The sequence below is a fragment of the Cydia pomonella genome, chromosome 6 (assembly GCF_033807575.1).
Source record: "Cydia pomonella isolate Wapato2018A chromosome 6, ilCydPomo1, whole genome shotgun sequence".
Taxonomy (NCBI): Eukaryota; Metazoa; Arthropoda; class Insecta; order Lepidoptera; family Tortricidae; genus Cydia; species Cydia pomonella.
The window spans coordinates 24,229,348-24,249,691 of record NC_084708.1 but is presented as its reverse complement, the minus strand read 5'-3'; the positions used below and the strand labels follow the sequence as shown (position 1 = coordinate 24,249,691).

Here is a 20,344-nt window from a genome sequence, read left to right as displayed (position 1 = left end):
CTAAGACGTGATTAGAGTGACAGAGAAAATTCCCCGCAACCATAGACATCCCGCAACTGACGATATTCGATTTTCGAGGTTATAGGGACCGTGCGCGTTGAAGGGTCTGCCATCTTGTGGTCTGAATCGGAACCATAAACAGGCACATTTACACGTCAAGTGTTTTCTTGTGCATAGTAGGTTCTGCCATCTTGTGGGCTACATCGGAACAAAAAACATCACATTTACGCCTCGTGCCAAAAATCTGACGGCTCCTGTGCTGCCTCCTATAGTTCATGCACGCTCCCTATAGTCCAGGCCTGATAAAATGTGCATGTAATGGGCACTTAAATTGTGAATCGTAAAATATTATCTGAGTTGGGCATCACTAGCCGCATGTGTAGAGTTGTCATGTACAATCTTTAAAAACTTCTATTCTTTACCTTTAAGCAGACTTTTGTTTGATATTTAGTGTATCGTCACGTAAGCAGTGGTAAAATTTGTAATTATCATTGAAAACATTACTTTTTTTATGTTCTGCTTCAGACAACTCTGAATCAAAGTAAAAAATATAATATATTTGCGATTGATTTTCAATTTGCAACACTGTTAAAACTGACAGCTGAAGTTTGACATTTCATTCAAATGTCATAATAATTACGAATCTATTTTCGTAAACCACTTTATTTACGACTTAAACCCGGTGTGTGTTTTGGTATTTATGAATTTATTGTGAAAGAAATCCAATTGTGTGTTCATTTGTCATTGCTTTGAGTGTAATCATAAAGATTGTTACAGGTCTAAACAAATTAGGTAAAGTTTTTTCAAAGCAATCAAAATGGCAGCAGATCCGCTCTTCGGCTGGGATTTAACTTTTAAAACTGTCGAGAAAGATATCAAACGGAAGACTGATGTACTCATTGCTTTCATACATTGGAATTTGACAAAACGAGGATTCCGCACCATTGGAATAGGCGACGAGGTACGAGAAAACTTGTAACAATTTTTAACTACTACAGAAAAAAATCTTATTTTTTCAATGCTGTTATATACGTGTTACATTTACAGAGAACTTTGTCAGGAGATGAGGACAAGAGTGAGGTGCTGCCAACGGGCTGGAACGATAAAGACAACTACACTTTGAGATATGTTCTGGAGGGCAAATTGTACATTCTTCATGGATTAAACACTGATGGCACTCTCATTGTAAATTTAATGGTAATGTACTGTTGTTATTATGCATATGCATTATAGCACTTTCATACTCTATTAAGTTCTTTTTGAGTTGTACTTAAATGAAATTAAGATATATATAAACTGCTACAACTGAACAAAGAACCTCCTTCCTGATATTGAAATTGTTAAAGACAGAAAATAATTTTGAGTTGATGGAATTTTCAAATATCAAATTTAAATGAATTAATTAAGCCACTTGAAGGGTTAAAAAAACACCATGTTTAATATGCACTACTGGTACTGTCTTATACTTAATGTGGCCATTCTATAAGCCTTAAAACAACAACCCTCATATATTATACTAACAAGTGCATAAAAATTTGGATTGAAATGAAATATAATTTTCCTCTGATTGCATTATTACCTTAATTCTTACGAGATGCATTATTTCTTACAAATTCCAGAGATCTGAAGACTTAGCAGTATCCAACCTTGCCTTGAAGATAGATGACACTGTAAAAGAGACTAGTGGCTCCATAGCCAAGATGTTGCCAGGCTACAAGGACCTCATGTACAATGTGAAGCGGGATCTTGTTGATACCATTACTGAGAGGCCTACTACTACAGCTGAAACACAAACTTCTACGAGAAGTAAGTGCCCACAAAATTACCTTTATTTATCTGGGAGCATTCAGCCAAAGCATTGCAAATGCTACCCTTGACTTTTCTTTTGAGAATGCTTGGCTGCTGTTTTTTTTTTGGTACAGTTTTATTTTTATACTAAGCCAGGGTATGTCATCAGACCAAATGTTAGCTTATTGGTGTGTCTCAGGAGTATTTCAAGAGTAGCATAAATAGTAAAGTTGTTTCCCAAAGGTTACAATTAATAAATTAAAAAACCGGCCAAGTGCGTGCATACCATTATTTATAAAAATGGCAAAAAAAAAATGTTTGTTGTATGGGAGCCCCCCTTAAACATTTATTTCATTATGTTTTTAGTATTTATTGTTATAGCGGCAACAGAAATACATCATCTATGAAAATTTCAACTGTAGCTATCACGGTTCATGAGATACAGCCTGGTGACAGACAGACAGCGAAGTCTCAGTAATAGGGTCCCGTTTGACCCTTTAGGTACGGAACCCTAAAAACGGTCTAGTCTAATGAAAGTAGCAAAACATGTGGTTTAACTTATTGTTAATGTTGCCACATATTTGTGGTTATAACAAAGAATTAAAAAAATATTGATTCAATTTTACAATAATTTGTCAGTAAACAAAGTCTCATCTTTGCCATAGGTGTAAATGTTATGGTGTCAACCCCAGATTATATAAGATGATTTAGATAAAAATTGGAAGTAATATCAGTAAAGTTAACCACTGTAAATTATGGAATGAAACAAGGTAATTATTTAAAAAAAAGCTTATGTAAAGAAATCTAATCATGCATTTTTAATTACCAAATATACTTTATGAATATTTTTATTTATATTTACAGATGAACCAAACAGAAGGCTTCCCGATGATCCATTGAGAGTGCCTCCACGACCACACCCATCTGGCCCGCACCCTGATACCCGGGATTTGTGGTATTTACCTATACAATTATTATTTATAGTGAGGTGTCCAACAAATCTCAAGACAAGCTGTAGCTTCACTTGCTTTTTCTTAAGATCTGTAGGATATGGTACAAACTTCTGTAATGGGAATACAGTTCTGCCTGCAACTGGACGCTTAGCACAGAAGTGGCCACAACAGTATCTCACCTGCATGATATAATACTTGTCCCTCTCTAAGTTCCTGTGCTAAGCCTACTATTTTTGGACATGGTTGTAGCAGTTATGTCGTGAGTGGTATGCGTTACCACCTCGCTCTTTTGAGATCCGAAATAACCGACACCCAACACCATTATACAGATCAAGGGAATCTCTTGATTTTGTGTCGCACGCCTTGCGATCTATATTACGATTGCCTTATGGAAAAGTTAGTCCACTCAGTACACCTAATATGTGAATTGTGAACTAAATTTTAACGGGGATTATTTGTTGCATGATCACTCATGTATAAAATAATATAACCTTTAAAAATCGGTTCAACGTTTTATACTAAGGAGAGGACACAGGGACGAACACATATGGTATAATTTTGGCTTTGCTACAGTCAGGTACAAAAAAACTGATTACCTTACTTCTTCCTCCCTTTATCCCGGCATTTTGCCACGGCTCATGACGGCTCACGGCCTGGCGCCGCTTGGAAACTAATCCCGAGAATTGGCGTAGACACAAGTTTTTACGAAAGCGACTGCCTTCTGACCTTCCTACCCAGAGGGTAAAACTAGGGCTTATTGGGATTAGTCCGGTTTCCTCATGATGTTTTCCTTCACCGAAAAGCGACTGGTAAATATCAAATATTTCGTACATAAGTTCCAAAAAAACTCATTGGTACGAACCGGGGTTTGAACCCGCGACGTCCGGATTAATAAAATAATAAATAAAATAGCCTTTATTTACAGAACAAAGAACAGTAGCACATTATCTCTCTATTACTCCCATCTTTTGTATTCTTTGTCTGCTTGCCCTTCGGCAAAGGCCTCCTCCAACCTTCTCCACTCTCATCCGATCTATTGCCACTCTGCTCCAGGTACGGCCAGCTACCTGCGCGATGTCATCATCCCATCTCATTAGAGGTTTCTTTGCTCCTCTCTCTCCCTCTCTTGGGAACCATTGGGTGACTCGCTTGCTACATTTATCTGTGCCTCGGATGATATGGCCAACCCATTTCCATTTAACTCTTCTAATTTTTGTGGCAATGTCTTGGACTTTCGTCCTATTCCTAATTAGGGTGTTTCGTAGCCGGTCAGTCTTCCGTACACCTATCATGCTCCTTTCCATGGCGCGCTGGCAGCATGCTAGATGGGATGTAGTAGCTTTTGTCAGGACCCAGGTCTGGATTGCAAGTCGCATGCTCTTGGCCACCAGTACTCTTTTTATCTACATGCAATAATAATAATTTGTTGTTTCATTCAGGGAGCCTCCAACAGCACCTCTGCCAAACATCGGACGCTCAGATTTAGATCCCTTTGCTCCTGGCGGTGGTGGTATGCTGTTCAACCCATTCGGACCGCGGCGGGACCTTGAGAACCCTGGCCTTGGCGTACCCGGAGGCTTACCGAGGTATTTTATATCAAGATGACCCTCAGATTTAGTTCCCTTCAATCCCAGAGCTTGTGGTATGCTGTTCAACCTGTTCGGACCTCGGCACTAAGACCGAGACTTAGTGTGCCTGGAAGATTGCCAAGGTAGCTTATATCAAGATGTTTCTCAGATTTAGAGCCTGCTTTGCTGCAGGCGTTTGTATGCAGTTGAACCCGTTCAGACCTCAGTGCGACCTTCAGAACCCGGGACTTGTGCCTGGGTATAGGTAACTTATAATGTTATACCAAGATAACTCTGCAGCAATGTTGATTGTTGACAGCCTAGTCTGTGCATTTCATAATTTCATTGAAATTTGAAGTTTAAAGTAACACTGCTATCAAAATCGCTGCAGTGTTATCTTGGTCTAATAGGGTTGTTCCCATTTTTTTGAAACGCTTGTATTACGTTCTATATTAACTAAAAGTTGCCCTCAAATTCAACTTTTATGCTAAAAACGGCTTTAAATATGTTAAATGAACAAAATATATTTTGACAGATGCTTTCGCGCCCAAACTCTCTTTGATTGGTGTGACGTCACAGTTTACGGTTTGACACATAACTACATACACACGTAGAAGATACGAACTGTCAACTGACATTTGTCATTTGTTGTTTATCGCCTAACTGTCAACAGTGTCAATCCGAGAGTTGTGACGTTATCAGAATCTTCAATGACGTTTCGAGTTTGGTCACGTGACGTGTGCCAAAAGATATTTTAAATTCAATATTTACCAAAATATGGTCATTACAGGTCTCCTAAAAGTAGTTTAACATGTTCTTATAATCCAAAAGAATTTATTGGGATACAATTCTGCCCTAAGATTTGTAGATGGAAACAACCCTATTCTATCAACATATTTTACATGTTACTTAAAAAGGGTATAATCCTTTCGCTGCCATGGTGGGAACTATGCTGGGTTATATACATTCGACGACCGGTCTGGCCTCGTGGGTAGTGACCCTGCCTATGAAGCCGATGGTCCCGGGTTCAAATCCTGGTAAGGGCATTTATTCGTGTGATGAGCATGGATATTTGTTCCTGAGTCATGGGTGTTTTCTATGTATTTAAGTATTTATAAATATTTATATATTATATATATCGTTGTCTAAGTACCCTCAACACAAGCCTTATTGAGCTTACTGTGGGACTTAGTCAATTTGTGTAATAATGTCCTATAATATTTATTTATTTATTTATTTATTTATACATATATTAGAATGAAATAATTTCTTATATGTGTGAAGTAATGCTTATGAATGTACAATGGGAAAAGTTAAGCATCTAATTTGCATCATCATAACGCTTAACCTTGTAGAGTTTTTGTAACAATCATACTTACCTACATAATCGCTTGTTCTTTATGCTAAATGTTTGTGTAAATATGAACTTGGGTTTATTTTAATCTGTATCACAGAGTCTACACAATAATTGTTATTGATGCTAAGACAAATTTCAAGTATATGAAAAAATTGTATCGTCTAGTCGTAAGCGTGATAGCTGAAGCTGAAATATGGTGCCGTACTGCGCTGTAATTTTTGAGGTCATCGAATTGTCAAAAATCAACTTCCGAGTCTTCTGACCATTATCAAGAGTGACGGCAAATTTTACTGAACCATACAACGCCATTAGCTGCTATCTACAATAAGCTGACAAATTTGGAGCATGAATATTTATGCGCCTTTTTGCTTCTTTGGATTGGGTATATAATGCCGCCTCAACATGCTTGGCAAAAACACGAACATGTAGATAGGTGTTTGTTTGTTTTGTTTTGTGATTGCTCGTGATCAGCGTAGGTGTCGTTTTTTGCACAAATCAAAAGATGTTCGACAAACGTGTTTGCGATTAATCCAAACTCCAAGCCTAGGGATGCTGTGTTTGTGTTGGGTGATTGTGGTCGCTGTTTGATACGTGCTTGTGGCAAACGCCAAGCATGTGGAGGCTTCTTCTACTTCGTCGTTTGTGACCAACAACTATGTCCCTCCACATAACGCGATCAAGGGCAATGTGGGCTGCCCTCTGCATGGAATCACATGCTTGTCTTATGGAATCCGACCATCTTGCAGGGGCTCTTCCTCTAGCGCGCTTGCTTTCAACTTGACCCAGTATGATTTCACGTTCGACGCTGTGGTGTGGCGATCGCATTATGTGCCCAAAGAATCTGAGAGCCCTCTCCTGGCAGATCTTTGAGAGTCGTTTGGTGAAATTTAGTTTTCTCAGAATGGATTCATTTGTTCTCATTGCGGTCCATGGGATTCTTAGCATCTTTCTCCAACACCACATCTCGAAAGCATCAATTTTGCTCTTGTCTAAGCTTTTGATGCACCAGGTTTCTGTACCGTACATAAGATGGAGAATACCAGTGCCCGCACTAATCGTACCCTGGTGCCAAGGCCTATACCTCTATTCTTCCACAACTTTTTGAGGTTAGTCATAGCACTTTTAGCCATTCCAAATCGTCGGCGATCGAGGCAAGCACGTCGGCGATTCCGTTGCGTGCAGCCACCACCATTTGTTATTAAAGACCCTAGGTATACAAACTGTTCCACTTTCTCATAGCCATCTACAGCATTGGATTGGGGAAGAACATGTGCTCTGTCCACAACCATGATCTTGGTTTTACTGTGGTTGGTTTTCAGTCCAAGTTTCATGCTCTCTGCTTCCACTTTCTTCAGCAGAAAAGACATCTCTTTCTCGTTGGATGCTGCAATAGTGGTGTCATCTGTCATGTGGAGGCAGCATAATGAAAATATTTTTACAGTGCATATGGTGCTACTTTACCGCACGCACTAGTGCGATAATTATCACATTACGTAACTGTGCCGAAAATCGAAAGGGCTATATGTACTGTAAAACATTGATCGATACTTGTGTGAATTTCCTATTTGTCGCACTTGCATCGTAATGTACTATTATTTTAAAGTATTGCAGCACCATCTGCGTTAAGCTTTGCGCGTTTATCCACATTCGGGTCTTATTCCAGAGGAGCGGTGCCCCCCGGCGCGCGCTTCGACCCGTTCGGCCCCCCGCTCGGGCCGGGCCCCGCCGCGCGCCGCCCGCCGCCCGACGCCGACCACCTGCCGCCGCCCGGGGGCTTCAACGACCACATGTTCATGTAGCCGACTATGCTAACCAATAAAGGCGATAAACTTGTTTGTTACATGTCTTCTACCTTTTATTTCAATGTATTGACACCACGGGCTAACCCCTATGGCAACCCTTACCGACAGTAAAAGGTCGGGCTAACCCCGACATTCATAGCGCGCGCGCTCTCTATTACTGGGCCCCTTCGGCAACCCTTACGGTAAAAGGTCGGGTGAAGCCCGACATTCACAGCACGCGCGCGCTCTATTACTGAACCCCTCTGGCAACCTCCACAGTAAAACGTCCGCGCGCTCTCACATGCTACATGCTAGGCGGCTCCGGCGCCCTTCACACTATAAGGTCCACAAAAGATATTTAACCCGAAGGCAGCGGAACCCACGAACGAAGCGTGTTTTTGTGGATGAAGCGTATAAATGTTTAATTAAACTTAGAAATCTAGTCCTTATAAAGCCGAATACACGAAAGACTTAATTTTTGCTATTAGAGTAATCAAGTGAATGAGTAAAATTGCTGTATATAGATACTATGGTAGAATAATATAGTTTAAAATGTCTTAACTAAATTTTCCAGTACTCACTCTATAATTGTTCATTTGTAAAATACTCATAATTCATTATATTGCCAAAAATTCCAATGACATCGACCGAAAGGTTAACTGTTAACTCCCTAGCGACAAAAAAAATGCTGAAATTTGCCGCCATATCATGAGGCATTTTTAGAGTTGCCACATGAAAAAATGATACATAGTTGTAGTAGAAAATTATGCATTATTATGTTTTAGAAAGGAGTAGAAAAAATATTAAATTATTAAAGCAATGTTATGGTTCCAAATAGGTTTGGACGGGCTGTATGTATGAAAACAGAATGCGTGCTGTGATTGTAATAACAGGTTATGAATTTGATCTGGATTTGTATGGATGTTGTCAGTGTCAAAAGTGACTTCTGGCTGTCGAAATATGAGTTTTGAATCAGATTTATGTCTGGATATTATTATCCAGATCAAATTATCATAACCTGTTATTTTTTTACAATAACAATATACATGGATATATACAGAGGTATTGGTATTACTATAACCAGCTTAAATCTGTACCAAGGATGCTGGACTTTCCAGAAAACAGCAGCATGTATTTAATGATACTGTGTTTGCATCTCTGGAAAACCCACTTTGACAGTAGAAAAAGGCGCAAAATTCAAGTTTTCTATAGGAGGATAACAGTTCGCGCCTACATTTTTTTAAATTAGCTGCCTTTTTCTACTGACAGATATGGCTTACCAAACTATATTATACTATTTAATTTTCATGAACAATATTTGTCATATTTCTCGCCTGAAACATAGGGAATCCTAGGAATCTTATGATGTATGGTAAAAGCTATAAGTGGCGGACTTACGGGCAATAAGAATGGGGTCAGCAAAGCGATTTTACGTACACGAATTCGAGCCAATCGTGCAGTTTCGGACCCGGGTACGTCCTTAAACTGCGTCCAAAAGAGAGGTATGGGCATTGCGAATGTCATCTCGCTTTGTGTGGTAGGGCACAGCCAGTGGATGTCATTCCAGATCTAGAGCAGAGCCCAACTGGGGAAGTACCTCCACCTTACAGAAAACAGCAGCCAAATAACACTAGACCCTACTCATAGTGTTGTGTTCCTGCCGGTGAATAAGGTTGCCAGAGCTCAACGAGGGGGGCGGGTTTAGGGTCGACAACGCGCATGTAACTCCTCTGGAGTTGCAGGCTTACATAGGCTACGGAGACTGCTTACCATCAGGCGGGCCGTATGCTTGTTTGCCACCGACGTAGTATAAAAAAAAAAAAAAGTCTAACGCCACAACGCAATTGGTTGATGAGTTCGCATCACGCGCGCGATTGGTCGCAACTAGTTGCGTTAGACTATAATATACGATTGGCTCGAATTCGCCAGTGACGCCACTGAACTAGCACCATTCTTAGCGCCCGTAAGGCCCGTCCTTAGATAATTATATTTCAATACATTGCCGTCTTTGGAGCCAAATTGGAGCAGAACGGTGGTAGGATATTTTAGTCTTTGTAATGGCAACACAAAACAGTAGTTTCTTAGCTATTTTTACGACCTGGCAACACTTGGAATTAGTGCAGCTATTTTTTTGTGCAAGGCACACGTATTTGGCGTGTGTGGTGTTTTCTCTTGGCTGTTCACGGCTAAATCCGTCTAATTTTTATTCAATGTGTATGGCTGTGGTGGTAAGTGAACTTTCAATTATATTTCTGACTGCATTGTAATTTTTGTGTGAATTCCACTCTTAGTTACGAAGGTCGTGTCCTCCCAGTGATAGACGTCACCAGCCAAGCGTCATGAAACGATCTAAAATTAAAATTATATTCACATTTTCCTCTGAATTCTACATTAGAGTCACTCTGGACACGGTCACTACTCACAAGCTCTTTGTCGTCTTGATTTATGAAGGGCGTTGGGACTAAACCTTTCATAATGGAAGTGTAAGTTACAGGTGTCTCTAATACACTTGTTAGTCTCGTCGGTGGCTGTATGATTGTAATTGTCTCGTGCTGTTCTTCCGTGTGATTGTAATTGTAACAATTGCGACCATTTTTTATTGTTGTTGAGTGCGTAGCTCGAACGACGGCGCTCCGAATGACTCACGCCCTGGTTCAGTTAGAATTTAACATACTTCTGGTTAATTTACGCCTATAATGTAAAAGTTTTAATGTAGTTGGTAGTTGTTTTGCTACTAATATTGTATTGAGTATGAAGTTGGTGTTGGGTAGATTGTTCAATTTGTTAAATGTTACCTACAAATGTAACAATTGAAATAGCAATGTCTTTCGTTGTCTTTAACATATTTTAAGTATTTAAATAGATAAACCACATTCTTACTTCTATTATAAAATCTTGCTTGATTTAATAGTTTTAGACAAAATACCCTGGCAATACTCGAGAATCTATAGAATCTTTAGAAATCTTTTGCAATGTTAGTTTGACAATTCTTGACTACCTTCATTGTGCCTCAAAAATTTATAAACAACCATTGTGTCCTTTGATCATAGCCATTGTTGTTACATTGTTTTACTTTTATGTCATACAATGTTAAACCAGGATCATTGCTTAAACACCCCTTACTAATTTGTAATCTTTTACATATAAAAGAAAACCTAGTACAATTAAAATTGTTAGTGTCAGCAAAACCAAGCTTTACTGTCTCTTTCACTCTTGCTATGATCAGAAATGTGTAAATGAGAAGTGTTTCAACCCTCTAGTAACTAGTTTGTTTTGTGGTTAGATCTATCAAATTACCTTACAAAATACAAGTCTCCACCCAGAAATATGTACAAACAATTGTGTCCAACAAGTTTTTTTTTCAACTAAATAAAAGTACAAACTTGCGGCTTTACAAAAAATGGAGGCGATCAGTTGAGAAGGAGGCTGGCTCAACTGGACTCGGCTGGAAAGAGCTGGAAGTAGCTGCTCAGGATTACGACAAATAAAAAATTCTTCTGCAAGGCATAGGCCTTGATACACATAGGCATAGGACATAGGTCCTTAATAGCAAATTTGGCTTTATTATATCTTGAAAACCTTACATGGGGCGAGCATGACAGAAAATCGTGTCAGTACGAGAAATTTAAATCTATTTTTTTTTCTTCTTTTTTTACCATACTAATTTTACCCGAGGTACTTAACATATCTATATTCCTATTTAAGTGGCAAAGGAAAACGGTCATCAACAGAATGACCATCAACATTCCATTCCATATCAAATTAAGCTATGGTGACCGAGTGGATATGACATCCGACTTTCAATCCGGACCTCACGGGTTTAAATCCCGGCTTGTACCAATTATTTTTTCGGAACTTATGTACGGAATATCAGTAGATATTTACCACTAGCTTTTCGGTGAAGGAAATTTTATTTATACCTATGAATAAACATGTTTTTTTAATATGAAAAGGTAATCATTTGACCACAATCTCACCTGATGGAAAGTGCCGATGCAGTCTAGGATGGAACATGCTTACCTATAAGATGTCTATTCACTCTCGATTAAAAATATCCAAGTAATAGTGGACTGGGAATTGATTTGCAGGAAGTGAATTCCACTCCTTAGCCTTAAAAAGATCCAAGTAATAGTGGACTGGGAATAGATTTGCAGGAAGTGAATTCCACTCCTTAGCCGTACACAGAAACAGGATATATTTACATTCAGCAAAACATGAACCAAAAATGTATGTGTATAATGTATGCAGTGCTAGGCTAATAGTTTTGCGGACTGTATCTACTAATATACCTATACTATAAATGGAATTATGTATATACCTGTCTGTTTGTGTACTTTGTCCAACCAGCGTTCCTTTTTAGGGTTCCGTAGCCAAATGGCAAAAAACGGAACTCTAGATTCGTCATGTCCGTCTGTCTGTCCGATTATTTGTGTCATGCTTTAAATCTATTCATCCTCCCTTGCAATCTAGCCCAACTTTTAGTGTCTCTTGCTGTAGAATCATACATTTTTCATAGCTAGTTGTGAAATACTGTTAGGCGGTTTTTTTAAAACAATGAAGTACTGTAATATCCATAGGAAATAGTATGTTATGCTCATTTATTTCTGGCATAGGAAATAGTTAGTAATTTATGTAGTATAATAGAAAATAAAAATAGTTATACATATAGGCATTCTATTGACCCGCCTAGAACTTTCCTCAAGAATCACTGAATTGATTGGTGAAAACCGCACGAAAATCGGTTTAGTAGTTTTTGAGTTTATCGCGAATATACACACAGACAGACGCGGCGGGGGAGTAATGATAGTTAAAAAAAATCATTAAGTACCTACATCTTTATATTTTTCTTGTGGATAGGTGCCGTTGACGATCAAATAGTCTATAGTTTAGTTTTATTTCTCTTCGGCAGTTGTATGAGCTTAAATATTTCATCCCTTCCCAGACAAAAGCTTTTTTACCTTTTGCATTATATTGACCCTGAGTTACCTGAGCTTGAATGGCACGTACGGCCAATGACCCCCCGCCGTGACGTCAACACGCACATTTAATTGTAGCGTAATGGAAATTAACACGTATCGTATCAGTAATAGAACTCTATTTTGAACAAGAGTGGTTCTTTTCGTAAACAGATGCGTTGTGTCAGGAGTTTCGACTCCATGCCATCTATCCTTGTCGCTCCGAGTTCGTTGAGCGTAAACAACCTTATAGCCGAAAGTTTTTAAAAAAACATTTCTTTCACAATAATTCTTGAATATACATGACTATTTTGTTTTGAAGATTGTTATTTACGATTATTTAATTGAGTTACTATAGTGAGATTTTTCTAACATCACATATTTGACACATGACAGCACCCATATAATGTAAATGTGTATGATCCATTCGCATAATTAAAAACAATACCACGCAATTATAATATGTCTTTCGTTACCACTTAAACTACACTCACTTTTTGAATGTAATTAATGTAATTATGCTTATAGTTATTTTTTTCGCATCGTATATCTGAAGTATTTAACAATAATAAATCACTGCACAAACGTTTACGTTCTAAGGGTGTTTTTTTTTTAAACCAGCGTTGTGGTCAAATCATTTTTTTCGATTCGGGTAACATATTCGTAAGTTAAAGATAATCGATAAAATCGATATATTTATAACCTACAGAAAATACAAAAATAAGGTATTACAACTAAGAAAACATTAACTTAAACAAATACTTTTAAAAATCCATTATAATAATAGATCTTTACCGTACGATTTGCAAAAAATATGTCGATTTCTGAGCGGATCAATGATGTCAAAATCATTCGTTTGTCAAATGTCAAATGCGCAGTTCGTCGAAGTTTCTCCGCCTTACTGTGCGCATATTCCGTTTCTTTTCGTATTTTTCACCTGGCTTTATTTTTGGATTCTTCTCTTTCACATCTGGTTACCTTGGCTCGTATTTTTGGACTTTGACTTTGCTTGTATTTGAATTTAGTTGACTTTGGACCTAAAAATGCCTGATTTTGCTAATACTAAGTAGTCACTAGCAGTATAATTTGCATGTATGACTGCTGTGCAGGTTCCTAATATTGATTTTTTATAAAGGTAATCGATTCGATCTCACAAATCGTAACTGTAATCGATCCGATTGCTGGATTTGACATATTATGTTGTCTTAGCCACATCACTTCAAACATCAAATGTCATGTGTCAAATATGTGATGTTAGAAAAATCTCACTATAGGATCTAGAATAAATTACTGCAGTCTTTAGAAAATCAATTATTTGCATGTAAAATATTCTCTCTAAATTAATAATAATATGCAGAAGTGAGTTGATAGCACTTTGGAAATTATTAAGGCGTAAAAATATATCTGAAAATGAGTTGAATCATAATAGTACATTACGATACAAGTGCGAAAATAAGAAATTCGAAATGAGTGGCGATAAATTAAAACACGACCGAAGGGAGTGTTTTAAATCGACACGAGTTGCGAATTACATATTCGCACATGTATCGTACAACGTTTTACAGTACATATGGCCCTTTAAATGTTCGACACAGTAACGTAATATGCTAATTTTAGCACTAGTGCGGTAAAGTAGCACCATATGTACTGTAAAAATAAATTATGTACTATTACATCTTATAATCTGGCAAACACAACTTGTCAGTCAGAAAGAAAGAACCAGAAAAAGTATATACTCATCCCTTTCTTTTAGGTGCTAGTACTGGCGTAAGACAAAGACAGTATAATTCTCTCTGCGTATGTTTGAAATGATACAGTTCTGGGCCAAACTATAGGTACAAAGTAAAATACCTATCCCATAAAAATTTCGCCCTCAAAGGCCTCAAACATCAGTTTGCAGTTCTAAAGGCCAGTCCTGATCGACAATTTTTCGCCCCATCTGATGAAATCGACCGATTTAATCAGGACGTGTGGACGCTAAAATGGAATTGGCTTGCCGATTCCACTAGATTTAATTAAGATTATGACCGATCAAATAAATAGAGGTGCCAACGCAACAATGCCAAGTTTAGACGCTTGTATGCGCGTTTAGAGGCATTAAAAAAAATACGAATACTCGAATTCACAAATCTAAAATTGGTCCACACGTAAACTGTGTACGTACGTATGGACACTACTGGATGAGATTGACGCCAATTTCTTTTCGGATCAAATCAGTAGATCATCCCGTCTGGACTCTGGACTGGTCTTAAATGTCATCCGTTGATTGAAAACGTTCCATTTCACACATCTTAAAATATTAATCACAGCAAGTAGCTAGCAGCTAGCAAAACCCTATGAATTTCTAAACCGTTCGCAGTACCGAGCCTACATTTCTCGCAACTGTAACCTAAGCTAGGCACGTGCAGCGTTAAATGTTACTTTATCGGAGAACTAGCGGTTAGTTTCATGGAATAGGTAAACTAGGTAGTGATTGAAGTATTGTGAGAAACTGGGAAATGACGCGATCATAAGCGTATTAGTTGACAGCAGCATGTCAGCCACATAGTACAAATAACTAAAGTTATTCGTTGTTGTTATTTTAATAAGTAGTAGTAAGGGAGAGAGCTAATGGATTCTCGACCCGGCCTTGGTAGGCGGTTGACCTGCGCGGGCGACGACCTATCTTTATATCTGTCTCTCGTAGTGGTATGTGAGGTCCTTGTTTAGAGAAAAGGGACGACGTCACGTGACCGCCTCTCCATATAAACGTAGTCCTCATCTTTGTCTCTGGATATTAACATAGTAGACAATATGTCCCTTTGATTGATTATTATCAATTTGTAATTATAATTAAGTTTAGAATAAATTTAAAAGTGGAAAAATTACTGTCCTGGGTGAGACTTGAACTCACGGCCTCTGGATAGATACTCCAGCGCTCTGCCATCTGAGCTACCAAGACCTCATCCATAGACAGCAAATTTTCCACCATATGGGTGAGTTCAAGTCTCACCCAAGAGCATCGTTAGCAGAGGTTTCTGCTTGTTAAAAATGAATTTGTAATTACTACAAGAGCAAGGTTTTTTTTAAATAATTATTTGGGGCAATCTTATACAGATCGACCTAGCCCCAAAACTAAGCAAATATTTTTATGGAATTTGTATTTCGCTCCCCGCGATAGATATACGAATCGGCGGGTCAATGGACGAAATTCTTCGTTTTTTAGCGTCCTTACTTTATATTATTAAATTACTTTCGACAAGCTTTCGGCTGATATGATTCATAATATATTTCATTTTCAATTTATTTATTTCAAAAGACAACAATGGTCCATAATGGTTAGTAACATTTAAGGTTTAAAACTAAGTGTTAGTAGAACAAATACAAAAAGACAAAAAGAAAAGCGAACAGTACAGCAACAAAAACAAACAATCACCTGGTAGCGGTCATGATACCCTCATAATGTCGCACAACAGGTGAGTCGTATCGTATCGGCCCGCTACCGTAGCCAGGATGGGGATGGAGCTGGCCCGCACTGCAGAGCAACGAGGCAATCCTCTTTCGTATTATGGCATAGTAGTCATCTGTGCAAGCTTGCGCAAACATGCCTGATGCGCTGCAGAAACGGGGCAGCCCCAACATATATATGACGACGAAAGCATTTCGTGGCGTTTTTCCAATTCGCTAAACAGCTGTAAAGGAATGTTAGCAGTTATTTTAGAATTCCCGTTTTTATTTAACAGTTTAACGTTATCGTGACAGTAAAAATGTCTGCAATTTCATCAAACCTCGATTTACAGGTTTATGGCTACGTTCGGCGAAGGTCGAATGTTTACGAGACTTTTGCCCCTCAATATTGATCAAACTTGAATTTGTCTAAGTAAATATTTTAGTACGCATAAATCTAAGGCAAATATTTTCTCGCATACATTAAGAAGACTTTGCTTTGTTTGTGCAAGGTTTAGTTAGATTAGTATTGGAATTAGTTGTTTTATACCTACTTTAATTTATTGCCTGCCTTTCTTCGGCAGAATTCGGGCTTATACAGAAGATTTATGTGCAAGGAATTACAGATAACAACTTTAGGTGTTATTTTTCTATACCTTGTCGGTGGCAAAGCAGCATTAAATCAAATGTACAATTGTACGCTACAAATTTTTAAGATTTGGTATTTTTTATGTTATATAAGGAGAAAAAGTGTCCAAAAAATTTTCATACATTTTTCATTCCATCCATTCCGTTACCGTCATACAAAGTTTATGAAAACAAGTGAATGGAATAAAAAAATCTTTTATCCTATCAGGAGACTCCTAAATCTTGTGATTCCGAGTAAGAATAACATAAAATTTCTCAAATCTGAAAAGAAAGTATAGTGTTTCCTGCACCGGTTTCCATCGCTCCTATTAATAAGAGAATACACGCAACGCCTGCGCAAGAAAAATGGCGGCTTATAAGTGTTTACATTTAAATGGCAACCCATTATAGCCGAGTATAAACACCTAGGGTCGATGCTCCAGAATCCTGTCCGACTGCAACTGACCGTCGGTGAACCTTATTTCGTCGTAATAAAAATATCTAAACGTGCGCTTTGGCGGTTATTTCGTTGCGAAGCGCGGAGCGATGAATTCGCGTGCGGCGACGGTACGTTGGTGCAGTTTGTTCCGTATTTTCATTCGGAGCTGCGATGCATGATAAACCGCGTTTATGCACAAAATTCGTACGCTACTACGGAGCTCGGTGTGGCATAGCCTGCGTCACACACTGCATCTCCGTCCGAAACCGCGAACCGTCCAGCTATTCAACAACAAGTAGGTAGTGACCCTGCCTACGACGCCGATGGTCCCGGGTTCAAATCCTGGTAAGGGAATTTATTCGTGTGATGAGCATGGATATTTGTTCCTGAGTCATGGGTGTTTTCTATGTATTTAAGTATTTATAAATATTTATATATTATATATATCGTTGTCTAAGTACCCTCAACACAAGCCTTATTGAGCTTACTGTGGGACTTAGTCAATTTGTGTAATATTGTCCATTAATATTTATTAATATTAATTTATTTATATTCGCACTTTCGCACAGAGAATCAGAGCCAGTGTGATATACTATGCGGTTTTTGCATACAAATGAAGATTAAAGCCGCGGCACCGGACGCGGCGGACGCCGCCTTTAAAGTGCAGAGCGGTGTTATAACCGCCTAACGCCGTGATAGTAGAGGCTTTGTCCAGATAATTAAACCTTGGCCGCGCCGATATATCTGATGGCAACTGTACTTGTTACACCGATGACGGTGATGACTGATGAAAGTTATCTCGTTTTAAAGCATGAGGTCTGCCGTTCGGTTCTAATTGTTTTAGTGTTCCGTTTCCGTACTGAATTGGTTCGCGGAACACTTATTTGTTTTATACTGTCATAAAATTATAATATTTTTCCTACTCCTCTACTGTTATCTGTCATTTATGCATTCATTAACACGAATATAAGAACATATATAAAAGATTTCAAGAATAGTCTATATTGTCTATTCCTCATAAAAGCTCTTGTGCTTTTATAAGCTATAATGTTACTGCGATTAATGGCTACCAACCTAACAAAACCAAAACGAATACAGTTTTAAACTAAGTGCATTGATGCCAACTTACAAAATATTCATTTGGTTGCATAGTAAAAATAATTACTTCATAAGTCAGAAACACGCATGTGACACCCGTAATATAGCAACACCCATAGACTACGAAGACCGCTTAGCGTTGCTTGTTAGTCTCCGTAGGCTACGGTGGCCAAAATTGAGAAAAAACTGTCCAAAAAATTAATTTAGTAAGTAGCAAGTACCAGGGCCTCATGAGTTACGAGGAGGTGTCGCCGACCGGCCGGCCGCGGCCCGGGGCGGGCCGGGCGCGTAACAAGGTATGCTCGCGCGTCTTGGCTATATACTTTTGCTGTAATTTGTTTACCTAAATTAAGATTTATTTTTGTTGACTCGTAGGAAAAATATTGTATGCAACGTTGTATAAGTAGGTCAAAAAATTCTCATGGCGTATTCCTTTACAATGTTCGCCTACGCCTTCGGCTCCGGCTCACATTGTAACTCACGCCACTCGCCTTTTTTGACCCTTCTTATACAACTGTTGCATAAAATACTATTATGATACTCCCAACAGTTCGGTATAAAAAGTAAAACCAAGGGTCATTACTCCAATTTAGAGTCCTGTGTCAGGATTATCGTGCTGGATTTATCGATGATCAATAAAACTACATACCGGTTTATGGAAGTATAGGAATCACCATTTGCTTCTGATGAATTAAAACGAAACAATCTCATTAAGTTTCGACTCGTTAGAATCGACTGTATTCATAGATGTTCGCGATGAAAGCAAACATTTTTGTCAAAAACATTTTAAGTATATCATTTTATAATATTACGAGCCGTTCAGTATAAAAACCAAGGGTCGTTGCTCCGAAGTATTTTTAGGGCAGGGTTTCTTAGGACAGCCAATCTCACGCTTTCTATGCCGATGATTGATGACGTGAATGATCTAACCTCCTTGTTATAAGTGCGTAATGTTGTTTACCGTTCGGTCTTTCTGAAATTAGGGTTAATTTTTTTGCTGCAGACAAATACTTTTACAAAAGATTTTATTTTTAGGTCTCCAATCGCAGGCCATCGTAGTCTGCCTTTATATCGATGATTGATGAAAGATTTAACCTCGTTTTGGAGTGCTATGGATAATGGAGTTTACCGTTCGGGTCTAATCCCTGAGTTTTTATCGTTTTACCACAGAGTATTTCATGTTAGTTTATATCGATTTTTGAGAATTACCTTACATTCTTTATTTAATAATATTTTACTATCGATCTCTGCGTTACCTCCTTACAAATTATTTTTATACTTAACTGACTGCGAAATGTTGATATGTTGTTGCAACGCACAATTGCTATCCTCTTTAGAGCCTTCGTACAGTATTTGTACATATTCTACAATCTATTATACACTTTGTTTGAGTAACGGCTCCAAATTTAAAACCAAAACAACCGTTTCTGGGTCTCAGGCGCAGGTGGTTTATGTCTAGGTTTTCTTATTCTAGAAGTTGTAATGTATTTTTTATAAGCATTTATTTAGTTTCATCTGTCTCATCTGTCTGTAATCAAATCTTGCAAGTTAAATTTCACCCGGTTTCCGATGAAGCTGAAAATTTGCATATAAGTACATGTAAGTCGGGTGACAATATAATGGCACCATCGGGCTGATCTGAGATAGGAGGTGGCCATAGGAACTCTGTGATAAAACAACGCAACCTAATTGTATTTTGGGTTATTAGAATTGTCTCGAGTATTCGTTGCATGTAGAAAGAAAAGTACAGTCAGCTCTAAAGATAGTACCAAAAAAAAATCTACACGTACCTATAGATCAGGGGTCGGGAAACAGCTTTCTTCGCGTCCTCGGTCTACTGACCAAATTAACATTGGTGATCTTTGAACTCTCTGAACCTGATTACTTCTATTACTGTTGGTTCTTAGAAGTTTCGCGGCCCCTGAACGCCTGATATTAGATGATTGATCGCGGTTTATATATATGTAACCTAGTTTTCAAGTGCTATCGTCCTGGCTCATGAGCTCATGACTCTAGGTTTTCCCGTTTGCACGTTCTAATCGTTGTTATTGAGTATTGTTTATGGTTTTTGCCGACGTTTTCGTGTTGTATTAGTAAACTCTGTGTTAGTCACTGGTGCTGGAAAAGTAAGAAACCGTTGAAATTGCTTCCTACCCGACCGACTGTGCAGTTAGCGTGCAATCGGCGTGCAGTTCCCATACAAATTGCAGTCGTGTTACATTCCGTCTGTATATTTAAGTTATTACCGGTTGTTCAGTTTTCAAAGCGACAATGCGACAGATAACGTAGTCAAAATTCTTCGAGTATCATTAAATATTTAATGCAACCGCAAGCATTTATATCAAAAGATCA

The 20,344-nt window shown here is 38.3% G+C and overlaps 2 protein-coding genes across 5 annotated transcripts in view; both read left to right on the top strand.

Annotated features, from left to right (window-relative positions):
- Positions 1 to 20,344, top strand: part of LOC133519349 (proteasome inhibitor PI31 subunit) — a 495,710-nt gene that overhangs the window by 929 nt on the left and 474,437 nt on the right. Inside the window, exons 1-7 of one of the 4 annotated variants that reach the window (XM_061853389.1) lie at positions 590 to 682; positions 778 to 961; positions 1,048 to 1,197; positions 1,620 to 1,806; positions 2,653 to 2,743; positions 4,181 to 4,327; positions 7,330 to 7,506. In XM_061853389.1, coding sequence (XP_061709373.1) covers positions 818 to 961; positions 1,048 to 1,197; positions 1,620 to 1,806; positions 2,653 to 2,743; positions 4,181 to 4,327; positions 7,330 to 7,465 — 855 coding nt within the window. In that variant the 5' untranslated portion in view covers positions 590 to 682; positions 778 to 817 and the 3' untranslated portion in view covers positions 7,466 to 7,506. Of the gene's footprint in view, positions 1 to 587; positions 683 to 767; positions 962 to 1,047; positions 1,198 to 1,619; positions 1,807 to 2,652; positions 2,744 to 4,180; positions 4,328 to 7,329; positions 7,507 to 20,344 lie in introns of those variants that run through there. The other 3 variants (XM_061853386.1, XM_061853387.1, XM_061853388.1) reach the window with 3 other exon arrangements.
- The window catches only part of LOC133519351 (PRL-1 phosphatase), a 47,486-nt gene continuing 36,657 nt past the window's right edge, over positions 9,516 to 20,344 (top strand). Inside the window, exon 1 of the mRNA XM_061853390.1 lies at positions 9,516 to 9,675. The gene's annotated coding sequence lies outside the window, so the exon portion shown is untranslated. The remainder of the gene's footprint in view (positions 9,676 to 20,344) is intronic.